This window comes from Diceros bicornis, chromosome 2 (genome assembly GCF_020826845.1).
Source record: "Diceros bicornis minor isolate mBicDic1 chromosome 2, mDicBic1.mat.cur, whole genome shotgun sequence".
NCBI classification, from domain to species: domain Eukaryota; kingdom Metazoa; phylum Chordata; class Mammalia; order Perissodactyla; family Rhinocerotidae; genus Diceros; species Diceros bicornis.
This window is the reverse complement of record NC_080741.1, coordinates 87,724,568-87,736,710: the sequence shown is the minus strand read 5'-3', so window position 1 is coordinate 87,736,710 and position 12,143 is coordinate 87,724,568. Positions and strand designations below refer to the sequence as shown.

At 59.0% G+C, this 12,143-nt stretch overlaps 1 protein-coding gene across 1 annotated transcript in view; it reads right to left on the bottom strand.

Moving 5' to 3' along the window:
* PLXND1 (plexin D1) overlaps positions 1-12,143 on the bottom strand; it is a 52,286-nt gene that overhangs the window by 32,876 nt on the left and 7,267 nt on the right. The window contains exon 2 of the mRNA XM_058565901.1: positions 2,668-2,844. Coding sequence (XP_058421884.1) covers positions 2,668-2,844 — 177 coding nt within the window. The remainder of the gene's footprint in view (positions 1-2,667; positions 2,845-12,143) is intronic.

Here is a 12,143-nt window from a genome sequence, read left to right as displayed (position 1 = left end):
CTCGGCCTCCCCATCCTCTCCCGGGCCCTTCCAGGATGGTGGGAACTCGCAGAAGAGGAAGGGAGGGCAGGGGGTCCAGCCTCAACACTTTTGCTGCTGCTGTGCCCCCACCAGGAACAACCTCCTGACCCATCTTCTCCAGCACATCCCACCCTGTGAATATAGACAGACTTTACAGTTTACAAAACATTCTCTGGGAGCCTGTTTGGCATCATGACCAAGGGCAGGGACTTAGGTTTGAACTCTGGCTTTGACTTTACAAGCTATACAACTGAACAAGTTGTTCAAGCCATTTCCCCTCTCTGAGCCTCAGTGTCCTGACCGAATGGGACTAATGACAGTCCCTGCCCTGCAGGACTGCGGGGAGCACTAAATGAGAAGATGGGCGCCAAGTGCTGAGGGGGCCACACTCCCCTCTCATGCCCATATCACTGATGAAGAAACTGAGGCCCAGAGAGGCCAAGGGACTTGGCAAGAGTCATGAAATGAAGACACCTCAGGGTCAGAATGCCAGCCCAGGCCTGTCTGACCCCAGAGTCCAAAGCTGAGGGTGGGGGGTGAGGCCCAAGGTCCTGACAGGAGGAAGACCAGGACTAGCTGGGACCTGGAAGGTTCTCTGGCTCTGCACGTCCTCCTGAGAACTGAGAATGACCGTCAGAGCCCCATCAAACTGCTCTTTTTCGGCTGGCCCCCCCACATTCCCAACATGCTGGCTTTCAAGGGTCTGCCTGACACTGAGCTGGGGCCAGTGGTCTGGATGCCTCCCCGGCAGCTGCCTGGGGCCTCCTACCACCCAACCCTCCTCTGTGGACTCCAAAACCTTTAAGTGGCTCCCTCCTGCTTATGGAATAAACTTGTTCTGGCATTCAAGGCCCTGACGATCCGACCCCAGCTTACCCTGCCAGCCTCCTCTCCACGCACTCAACCCAACTCACGTATTCCAGCCTCCAGGGCTTTGCCGGTGCTGTGCTCCCTTCTGGACTATCTCTCCCCTCCCCCTTCGACCAAATGTAACTGAGGCCAAGATCTGTCCTCCCAATGCCTCCTCTAGAAAAGCTCCCACGTGCCTTCACAGACCAAACTGAAGTTCCTCTCCCCACAGGCCCTGTCCCAGCCCGAGACAGCACCTCGTCCCAGGTGGCCTCTTGGCAGGGTCTGTCCCAGGCAGTCAGTCCTCTCCCGCCCACCCCCACACCCCTCCCCCAGGCACCCAGCAGACGCTTGATTCATCTCCACTCCTTCAAACATCCATCGAGCACACCCTGGGCTCCGGGCCTGGGCCAGCTGTAGTGATCTAAGGCCCGAGCGGCGACAGACACTGAACAGCGCAGGGCAGGCTGAGGGACAGTGTGGGCTCTGAGCCCGCAGGACCCATTTGACCCCAGCTCTCGCTGTGTGACTCTGGGGCAGTCGTTTACCCTCTTGGAGCCTCAGTATCTTCATCTGTGAAATGGGAATCATGGCTCTGCCTCCCTCACAGCAGTGTGAGAATTACATGAGATGACGCCCTTGATATGCCCTTCAAGGCTGGTTAGACAGTAGGTGCCTAATAACTGCAGCTTCATGGGCCAGGGGGTGGGGGAGACTTCTTGCTCTCCACACACAGGCATCATCGCAGTAGACTGACCACAGTCCTGGATGGTCCGGCTCATTCTCCCCGTGACAGAGGAGGAAACTGAAGCTCAGGGTGAGAAGCAACATCGCAGGTCACACAGCTGGGAGCAGCAGAGCCAGGATCCGAATCCAAGCGTCTGACCCCAAACATGAGCCCCACCATCTATGAACCCTTAACAAGGGCTTCCCAGGCTGAGGAGGACACCCCCTGCCCCTCCCTGCTCCCACACCTGGCAGCTCCCCCACCACTGCTAGTGAGCCAGCAAGGGTCCTGGGGCCAGGCGGGCTGCAGCTCTGACCCCTGCCCCACCCCAGCCCGTGGCGTCTGCCTGGGCAGCTAAGGGAATTGGATTATCGGATTGGAGGCAATTAGCCCAGGGCCTGGTGCACACGGAGGCCGTGCCCGGCAGCCGACTTTCCCGACAGGCAGGGAGTGGGCGGTGATGCGGGGACAGGTCCAGGCCCCCGCCGACTCCTTCCTGCCCCACAGTGGGGAAACCAGATTCCCCTCACCCTCCCCAGCTCCCGCAACCTCAGGGCCAGGCATCATCACCTCCAGAAACCAGCCATCTTGCGGGGGCCTTAGAGGGTGGCTGGGGGGGTGGAGGAGGAGGAGATGGCAGTGAGAGCCCCCACTTGCCAGGCTGTCACCACCCCCCCTGTCAAAGCCCCACCACAACCTCGAGAAGCAGGGCTTACAGCCCTTCACAGATAGGGAAACTGAGGCCCAGAGAGAGAAAGCGCATTGTCCAAGGTCAAACAGCCAGCAAGTGGCTGAGCCCAGAGACTTGACCTCAGATCCATCTACTTCAGCACCCGGTCCTAGAGCCTGAGAGAGGGGCGCACTCGGCCCAGAATCCCTCCTCTGCACGACGGGGCACTTATGAGCAAGAGAGCAAGAAGCAGACGGGAAAAATGCTTTGTAAACTGTAAAGTGCTAGGCAAAGAGGAGAAAATGAAGGCTAATATTGGACCTGCAGAGGCCGTGTGCACGGCCTGCCCCCCACCCCCCAGGCCCCCTCAGCCTCCCAGCCCCCTGCCCCCCAGCCCTACCTTGAGCAGCCGCCCACTGACGGTGCCCAGGAAGACCACCGTGTAGTTGCCGACGCTGGCCACGGCCACGGAGGACAGGCCTGGGGCTCGGAACACAGGCGTGGTCTTCAGGGGCTGCAGGATGGACAGCGGGTGCTGCAGGTGGGCGGCCCCACAGTCCAGCTGCTCCGGCTGCAGCTGGAAGAGAAGCAGCACAACAGACCTCGGTTCCGGAACCTTCTCGGGATCCTTGTCTGCACCGTAGGTATCTCAGGCCTTGGCCTCAGAGCTTTCAAGTCTTGCCCCTGATTTATGTGCCCAGCTCTGGACTGAGGCCCAAACACAAGCAGGACCCCACCCCCAATCCCAGACCAACTCTTGGCTTCGGCCTTGGTCCTGGGGCAGCCTGGAGGAGACGATGGCTCAGGTACCCAGAAACTATACAGGAGGAGTTGTGTGACGGAGGTAAAAAGGGCTGGTGAGGAGACAAGGTCAGGTCTGCAGGGGGCCAGGGAGGTCGGGACAGGGTGAGGCCTACACACCCTCACGCCCTTGGAGCTGCCCCCTGGCTGGTCAGAGCCGGGCAGAGCAGAGGAGCCCACACCAGAGCACCTGAGGCCGTCCTCTGACTCAACTTACCTGCTAACACCCAACAGGTGTCCTCCTGCCTCAGCTGTGTCTCCACAGCAACCATGGGGTTTCCTCCTCCCGGTCCCCTGCTCTGACCCTAGCACCACCACCCCAAATTCCCAGCAGCTCACCAGACCCCAGGTTGAGGCCTCTCCAAACTGAGGCCCTTTCCTCCTTCCCCAAGCACACACCCACTAATCTGCCCACATTACAGACGGGTAAACCGTGGCCAGGTGTGTCCAAATGCACAGTCCCACCGTCCACATCAGCCTGGTGCTGCCTCAAGTGGCAAATCAGCCCTCCCTCACAGGAGCGGGAAAACTGTGGCTGGTGACACCAGTCCCCGGCCATTCCCTGGACTTGCGGCCACCTTTCCCACCTTTCTCTGGGTCTTGTTGGTCCTTTCAAAGGTTCCTTCTGCGATTTGCACAAAAATAGAAAACAGGCCTCCAGGAAGCCCTTTGAGAAGGTAACTGTGCAAATCCACAAGGATGCAGACACAAGGGTGGTTTAGAAGAGGGTACAGGGTGGTTTAGAAGAGCCTCAGTGTCCGACAGGATTAAGCACGTAAATTACGCCACATGGTCCAGGAGGGCCACGCCCACCCCTCAATGACAGCACAAATCTGTATCAATTATGACAGAAAGAAGCCTGGCTGAGAAAAGTCACAGGACGTCCTGGAGCCATTTAGGTAAAACTGGTGCATAAACAATAAAGTCACAGCCATGACAGTAACCAGAGTAAGGAGCCACGTTTACTGGGAACTGACACCGCACCAGGCCTGGGCATTGGCTCCCTGCATCCTGGCAGCCCTGTGAGGTCCCGTGTCACAGATGGGGGAACAGAGGCTCAGAAGGGAAGCGGCCTGCTCCAGATCACCGGCTGCAAAGTCGAGCCTCCAGGACTGAAGCTAGCAGCAGCCTGGAGCCCGCAGCTCAGCATTCAGACATCGGGATGTGGGCATCAGAGGCTCCAAGTGGGGACTCAGAAGGTCACCAGAATGTAGCATCAGAACTGACTTTAGGGCGCAGCTTTAGAGAGATTTTTTTTTTTTATCTGTACTTTCTGCAAGCCTAAGCCATTGACCACGTGCCAGCACGGGTTTTGCAACAAAATCTCAGCTAGCTTTCAAAAGAAAACAATGCTGGGTTCTTCCCTCCTTGGGCAAATAAACACAGTTGCAGCCCAATGGGCTCCTAGGCAAGGGCTGTTTCCCAGCGCACCCCTGGGGGGCCACGCCCCAAGCCCAAAGATGGGGTGCAGCTGGGGGTGCTCTGGGCCAGAACCCAGGAGTGGTGGTCTTCCACAGGATGTCTGGCCATGACCTGGGCAAGTCACGTCACTACTCTGAGCCTCGGTTTACTCAACTATAAAACGGGTGGGCCGGCCCCGTGGCTTAGCGGTTAAGTGTGCGCGCTCCGCTACTGGCGGCCCGGGGTTCGGATCCCGGGCGCGTGCCGACGCACCACTTCTCCGGCCATGCTGAGGCCGCGTCGCACATACAGCAACTAGAAGGATGTGCAGCTATGACAGACAACTATCTACTGGGGCTTTGGGGAGAAAAAGGAGGAGGATTGGCAATAGATGTTAGCTCAGAGCCAGTCTTCCTCAGCAATAAAAAGAGGAGGATTAGCACCGATGTTAGCTCAGGGCTGATCTTCCTCACAAAAAAAAAAACCTATAAAACGGGCACGTCCATGGCACCCCCACCCTGGGGCTGGGAGGAGATCACTGTCGTAAAGCGCTGGCACAGTGAGTGGCCCCCGGTAAATGCCAGGGAAGTGCTAACTGATACGATTGCCGTCTCACGTCTGATTGTCAGTGGAATTATCATCAAGTAGAACTGGGGGCAAATCATGCCTGCCTCAGAAGCTTTCGAACTTGACTGCCTCGGACCACCTTAAGCAGCCATCTTCTCACCTAGGAGGCTCTCCTCGCCCCCTGTTCTCTGGGCCTACCCTTGCCCAACATTTCCCCCTGCACACAGCTGCCAGTGAGCCCTTTAAAAATATAAAGCGGTCTCCCCCGCTTAAAACCCTCTGATGGCCATATGACACGCAGAATAAACCCAGAATCCTAAACCCCCTCATGGGGCCCTGGACCTGCGGAGCCCATCCCACACGCTCCTCGCCCTCATGCCTCCTCTCTGGCCACACTGGCCTTAATTCTCTTCCTCAAACCATCCAAGCTGGGGCCTGCCTCAGGGCCTTTGCCCTTGCTGTCCCCTCTGCCTGGAGTGCCCTCTCCAGACTGTCATGTATGTGGCGCCTTCTCGTCCTTCAGCTCCAGACCCACCCCATCAACCTTCATCCTGTGTGCGCCCGAGCTGGGGGGACCGCCCTGGAAGGAGGGTGCTGACCCATCTCCCCGGCTCCTCTCCCAGGCCCAGGCCCACCCCTCAGCAATCCTGCCGACGCAGGAAAGAGAGGAGGGGGGCTCCGTCAGCGAGCAGGCAGGGAGTGGGCGCTTGGCCCATCCCGCCACGAGGGACGCTTTTCCTAAGGGTTACACAACTTTTCTTCACTGAATATGGATTACTTGCGTCATTAAATAATAAGCTGTTTCAAAACTAAAATTGTAGACCTTTGCCCAGGGGACATGGTTTTCCTCCCCGAGCTCTGGAGTGGGGAGAAGGAAGGAAGGGGAGACCCGGGAGGCCCTGGATGACACCTTTGGGGTTTTCTGCCCTGGGCCCTGCGACGGAGGGTGCTGGGAAAAGCAGGCCCAGCAACCAGCTTGGGTGACACGCGGGTCGGGCTGCAGAGAGGAACCCGGCTCCTGCCTGCCCGCCCTGACGTTCACAAGCCGTTAATTCTGCACTGAAGGAATTGTCTAAAAAGACTTTCCTCCAACTTTTTTTTTCTTATCCTAAAAATAAAATTTTAAAAAAAATTTAAAGGAGAAGTAACCCATCGGCGTCTCCAATGATCTGCGCTCCGAGGGGGAAGCTGCGTCCCCCGCTGCTGGCTGCCGGGGGAGATTGCAAGGCTGCAGCCCGGCTGGAAAGGGACGCTGGGACACGCAGCCCCCGGCCCAGGTGGCAGGAATGCCTCCGGGGCAGGGGGAGGGGCTGCGGGCCAGGGAAGGGAGACAGTGGCTTGGGGACCGGGCAGCCTTCCCAAGCGAGTGTGGCCTCAGCTGAACTTGGTCCCCAGGGGCGGTCAGCTCCACAGGCCCCAAATCCCACCCCCACTTCTGACTGCCTGAAATTCCTCCCTTAGCACTGGCCTTCCTTCATGGCTCACGTGGCGAGGGTCCTTCAATACCCACACTGCCTTGGGAACAGGCGGCTGGACTCACACAGTGGCCCCTCCAGTCCACAAGGGCCACCTTTCCAAGCACAGAATTGGTTACCCCTCCCTGACGTAAAACCCTTCTCTGGCTCCTGGCTGTCCTCAGGATCGAGCCTGGCATTCAAGGCCTTCATGGTCTGGCTCCTGCCAACTGCTCAGGCCCCGTCTCACTTCTTTCCTCCACCTTCTGCTCCCACACACCAATCTCTGCAGTTTCTCCAATGTGGCCATACTCCCGCCAGGGCTCCTGAAGCTTCAGAATGTTGTCCCTTAGCAGCCAATGCCCGTCCCACACCTCTGGGCCACTCATACCTCCCCTGGCGCACCAGTCGCCCCTGCCTTGACCCATGCTGTTCCCTCTGCCAGGCATGCCCAGGCAGCAAGTTTTTAGCCAGCCTTCAAGATATGGCTCAAAAAAATCTCCCCTCTTCTGTGATACCACTTCACTTATCCTGGTAGCATACGCGTGAGCTTCTCCAGAGTGGAGACTGTGCTCTGGGGTGAGTGTTTACTAAAGAAAGAAAACTAATTTTCACTAAAGTGTGAATGACTGTATTCAGCTGTTTCCTTTCCAAGCAGCGAGACTGAGAGCAACACTGCCATGCTGGGTGCTGGAGAACCGAGGGAAAAATATGGGTCAACTGGATGCCTACTGTGTGTGCAGCAACAGAGGGGAGGCAGGTGTTCACGCCCAGAGAACACTTGGCTGCTAGTTTTGGTTCCTCTAAGAACCTCAGTTTATCCTTCTCTAAAATGGGATAAGCAATGGCCTCTGCTGTCAGCTCTTTTCTAAGAGCAGGACGCCCCCTCCCCTTCCAGCTGGCTGCCTCCTGGAGCCAGAGCTCAGTTCTGCCCACTCTCCCATTAAAACGCTGATGTATTGATTTCACTACCAACTGTAATCATGTTGACTTTTTCTCCCCAGGAAGCCATTTGGAGCAAGAGCTTCGAGAGCCTGGCTTCTCAGGCCTCCCACATCCTGCCTGCAGACCCCACCTAACCTCAGCCCCACCGCAGCTGGCGCTCCGAGGAGGATGAGGCGTCAATGGCGGGTACCGTGGCAGGTTGCAAGACCCGGCGGTTCCATCCCAGGTATAGACTAGACCGGCTGTTGGGGCTTTGTGCTGGGGAAGTGCGGACACCTTCCTGCCTCCAGTTTTCGATTGTTATCAAACCATGGTCCTGGGTATCAGGCAGCAGACTTCGAGGCGGCCCCCGCTCACCACATCAGGGCTGGGGGCGGGCCTGAGACCCCTCCCACTTGCCCTCCACAGCAGCCAAGGGAGCTGGGGCAACTGCAGAGCAGTAGATGCAACGTGGGGTCCTGGAAGAGAGGACACTCGGGGGTCAAGTCTGCAGTTGAGTTGAGAGTCAAATACCAGCGTTGGTTTCTTACTGGTGACAAATGTACCACAGGAACGTAAGACCTCGGCAGTGGGGAAAACTGAGGGAAGGGTATGCAGGAACTGTGTGTACTATCTTTGTAATTTCCCTGTAAATTTAAAGTTATTCCAAAATAAAAAGTTTATTTAAAAAAAACACCACAAAGCAGGTCGTGTCCCCTCCACAGCTCAGCAGCCTGTAGTGGATCCCCAGTGCCCTGAACATAAGCGCAAACTTGGCTCCTGGGCCCTCAAGGCCCTCTCAATCTGGCCTGCCCCTCTGTGACTTCCCTCAACCTCGGGTCCTGGCCGGCGGCTCCCTTAGCTCAGACAGCTGAGGAGGGGCCAGGAGAATGCCCCAGAGACAAGGACTAGAGGGCGGGGAGCAAGCAGGGACCAGGCAGGGCTCGCAGGCGGGTCTGCCAGGCACGGTCTACGGGGGATCTCAAGAGCCAGGCCTAGAGAAAAGGGCCACTAGACTCCAAACTCCGCGGACGGCTGCTGCCCGCAAGGCGCAACTGAGTAACCCTCCCACCCGCCTCCAGAAGCTCCGGGGTTAAGGCGGAAGTGCTCTCAAGGGGGCTGACCCACCACCTCAGCTTGTGTGGCTTCTCAGAACACCGCAGCTCCTGGGCTACGACTCCACCGAGCTGACACCTCCATTGAGGGTAAACTGAGGCATGGGAAGAGCCATGGGCCTACTGTGTGCTGGCCCTGGGAGGGGGCATGATGGACTTGGTTCTGGGGTGCCTCTGGCAACAGCCCCCACGCCAAGGAGGAAACCGCCTGCTGCCAAAGGAAATACCAGCACCTCCGGTGAATGATCACGATGCTCGCTTCCTGGAGGCCTGGGAGGGGCAGGAGAGGATGGCCAAGCGCGCCAGAGAACAACAGTCAGGGGGCCTGGCCATTAGCCGGAGAGGAAAAGCAGCCTCTTGAGGAGACCAAGGCACAGAGAGGGGCAGAGGCTTCCCCAGGACACACAGCACAGTAATTCCCCACTTGGCCCCAGGCTACCTGAATCAGGTGGAAAGCTGACAAAGGGCAATGGACATGGCAGCTTGGGCAGACCTTTCCAGAGCTTCAGAGATGCCTGCCTCAGTTTCCTTGACCCTCTCTCTGGAGGAGGTGGGTCACCCGGCCCGGGGGGCACTAAGGTCATCCAGGCCAGCTGGGCACCATCTGGAACCAGCCAGCTAGCCACCATGAGCGTGATACGTCCGTCCACCCACAGCTGGCACCCCAAGCCCTGCAGCCAAGCCGGACACAGCCTGGAGGGCAGCCCCCAGCCGGAGGTCAGAGGCCTGGCTGGACTGAAGCCCTGCTGTGCGCAGGCACCAAGCAGAGAGTCACCTCCCAGCCACCTGAGGGCACACACTCTTCTGTGTCCCCATTTAACAGACAGAGGAACTGAGGCTCCTGACGTGCCGAGTCTCGTGGCTCTTAACTCACTGTGGGATGCCCCATCCTCTCTGAGCCTCAGTCTCCCCATCTGTAAAATGGGGACAGTAAAGGGCACCCATCACAGAGGACTGCTGGAAAGGACTCAACTCACAGCAGCCATCAATACTGGGCACTGTAGGTGCTCAACAGATGCTCCCAACTAGCTAAGCAGGCCACCGGGCAGAGGCTCGGGGACGTCGGAATGTGGGGGAGCCCTCCAGGACAAGCCACTCCACCACTTCCCGACGCCAAGCATCTGAGGCTGGATCAGCAGGACTGGGTGTCGGGCACTCAGGCTGGGCCCGCTCCACTCAGGGCCTGCCTGGGAACCACTGCCACAGCCGCTGACTCAAGCAGCGGTTGTTTTGTTAGCTGGACACGGCCCCCCAGACACCCAGCTCCCCCTTCTTAAAGCTGTTTCTCATTCTAGCCCTGCCTGGCCCCGTTTCCAGCCCTCCCCCCGGGTCCCAGAGGAGCGCAGTGTGGGATGGGCTGCAGGGAAGTCCTTCCCTCCCGCCAGCTCTGACGGCGGCCGGGGGGGGGGCCGCGGGGGCGGGCGTGCGCTCCGGCCCCTCCTTGCCCTGGAACCGCTTCTGTCCCCACTTCTTTCCTGAAGGGGACGCAGCCAGGAGGAGCTGGGAGCCTGCCTTCCGGGCACATCGGCCCATCTCCTGGGGCTGAGGGGCCCTGGAGCCTGGAACTCACTCCTCCTCCCCTCCCCGGGGGGTGCTGGCCTCGGTCCCAGAGTCATCGCACAACTGCTCGTGGGCGCGGCTGAGGGGACAGGGCTGGGTGGGGCCCCCAGCAAATATCTCTGGGTTGGGTCCACGTGCTAGAGACCTGGAGGTGACACATGAGTTCCTCTCTCTAGTTGTCCATGTCCCAGTTCAGAGACCACCCCCAAGTCGGGAAGGGACAGCTTCATAATAATAACAACACAGTCTAACAATACAGTCGTATCAACAGCAGGACAATAATACGCACCTACTGTTTACTCTGTGCAGAGACCTCTGCCTATTTAACCCTCACCATACCCTGATAAGTTGATCCCACTCTACAGCAAAAGAAACTGAAGCACAGAGAGGTGAACTGATTTGCCCCAGGTCACACAACCAGAATGGCCAGATGCGAGCCTCAAACCCAGGCAGGCTGGCTCGAGTCCCACCCTTCACCACGGCCTCTCCACCGCAGCTCCGTCAGGAGCTGCCAACGGCCGCTGGCATTTGGCCACTTGGATCTGGAAAGGCCTGGTTGCAAGCTGCAGAGACTGAGGCCCATCAAGGAGACGGCCACTTCGGGAGGGCTCGATCACCTCCAACACAGCTGGTGGACGAGCCCTGAGAGGGGCATGGGGGTAGAGGTGGCTGCCCAGCCTGAGTAGCTGCTTTCCCGGCCCGGCCTCCACTTCAAGGCCTCTGCCCAGCGGCCCCCAGTATTCACCGATCAGAGAAGAAAGCCTGCGTGATTAATGCCCCGCTGGGGCCTCGCGGGGCCTCGTAATGGAGCTGTGAGCTTCCTCCCTCCTCCAGCGCGTGATTTATCGTGTTTTAGGGCACAGGATGGTGGCTGGGCGGGGCGGGCCTCGCTGGCCGGGCAGATCTCCGAGGCCCAGAGCGTCCAAAGGAGGGTAGGTGGTGCACAGCCGGCCCGGCAGCCTGCTGGGTTCGACCTGGGCCCAAACACGGGCCTTGGAAAGAAGAAAAGGGCCGCTCTGGGGTAGCTAGGATCCAAATCCACATGGCTGGCGCCAGGAGACTTTCCGGGCCTGTCCCCACGCGGGGACCGGCTGGTTTCCATGGCAATCCCCACACCGTTGTCAGAGCTGGAGAGGCCCTCGGGAGTCACCTGGTCCAGCCGCGGTAGGGGCTCCGGGAGAGAGCTCCTGCTCCTGCCAGCACCTGGCAGGACTAATGAGGGCCCAGCAGCCACGGAGCCCCTTCTAGAACCAGATCGACTATGTCTCACTCTTCCCCAGAAGCCTCGCTGGCTTCCTGTCGCCCACAGGACAGCGTCCAAATCCTTGGCCTGCGCCCCAGACCCCATACACTCTCAGCTTCATCTCTGCCTGCTCCCCAAGCCATGTTCTACCACAGCTCTGGGCCTTTGCCCCTGCTGTGTCCTCTGCCTGGAAGGCCTTCCCCAGACCCATCTGTCAAAGTCCTGCTCCAACATCCCCCTCCTCCAGGAAGCCTTCCCTGACTCCTTCAAACGAGGCTGGTCGGCATGCAGCTTTGGCTACCTCGTGTCTTCTGTCACGATCTCCTCCCTGACCATCTGGGGGCTCCTGGAGGGTGGGGCAGGGTCTGACTCATCCCTTTTGGGGGTCGCCATATAACAAAGCTGAGCCCCCTCCCACACTGCCACACTCCAGCAAACCCTCCTCTGGGCGCACAGACAGGCAGGAGACGTTGTCCAGGAGACGCTGAGCTCTGGTGGGCGAAGACAGAGACAGCTGCCATCCCGGGGAGCAGGAGCCCACGCCTGCGGGGCCTGACCTGGGACCATGCTGGGCATGGGGGCTGGGTAGCTCTGCAGACCTCATTGGGATGCCCCCCTCTACCCACAGCAGCCCAGCAGGGGCAGACCTTCCCTAGGTCTCAGTTTCTTCACCTTTAAAACAACCCATTCACCCCTTCCCACCATGACCCTCGGCTCCCACCCCTTCAGTCAGGGTTTTTGGAAGAACCAGGAGTCAAGGTGATGAGCGCAGGCTCTGCAGCCTGACACCAGTGCCAGCTTTTACCCGCTG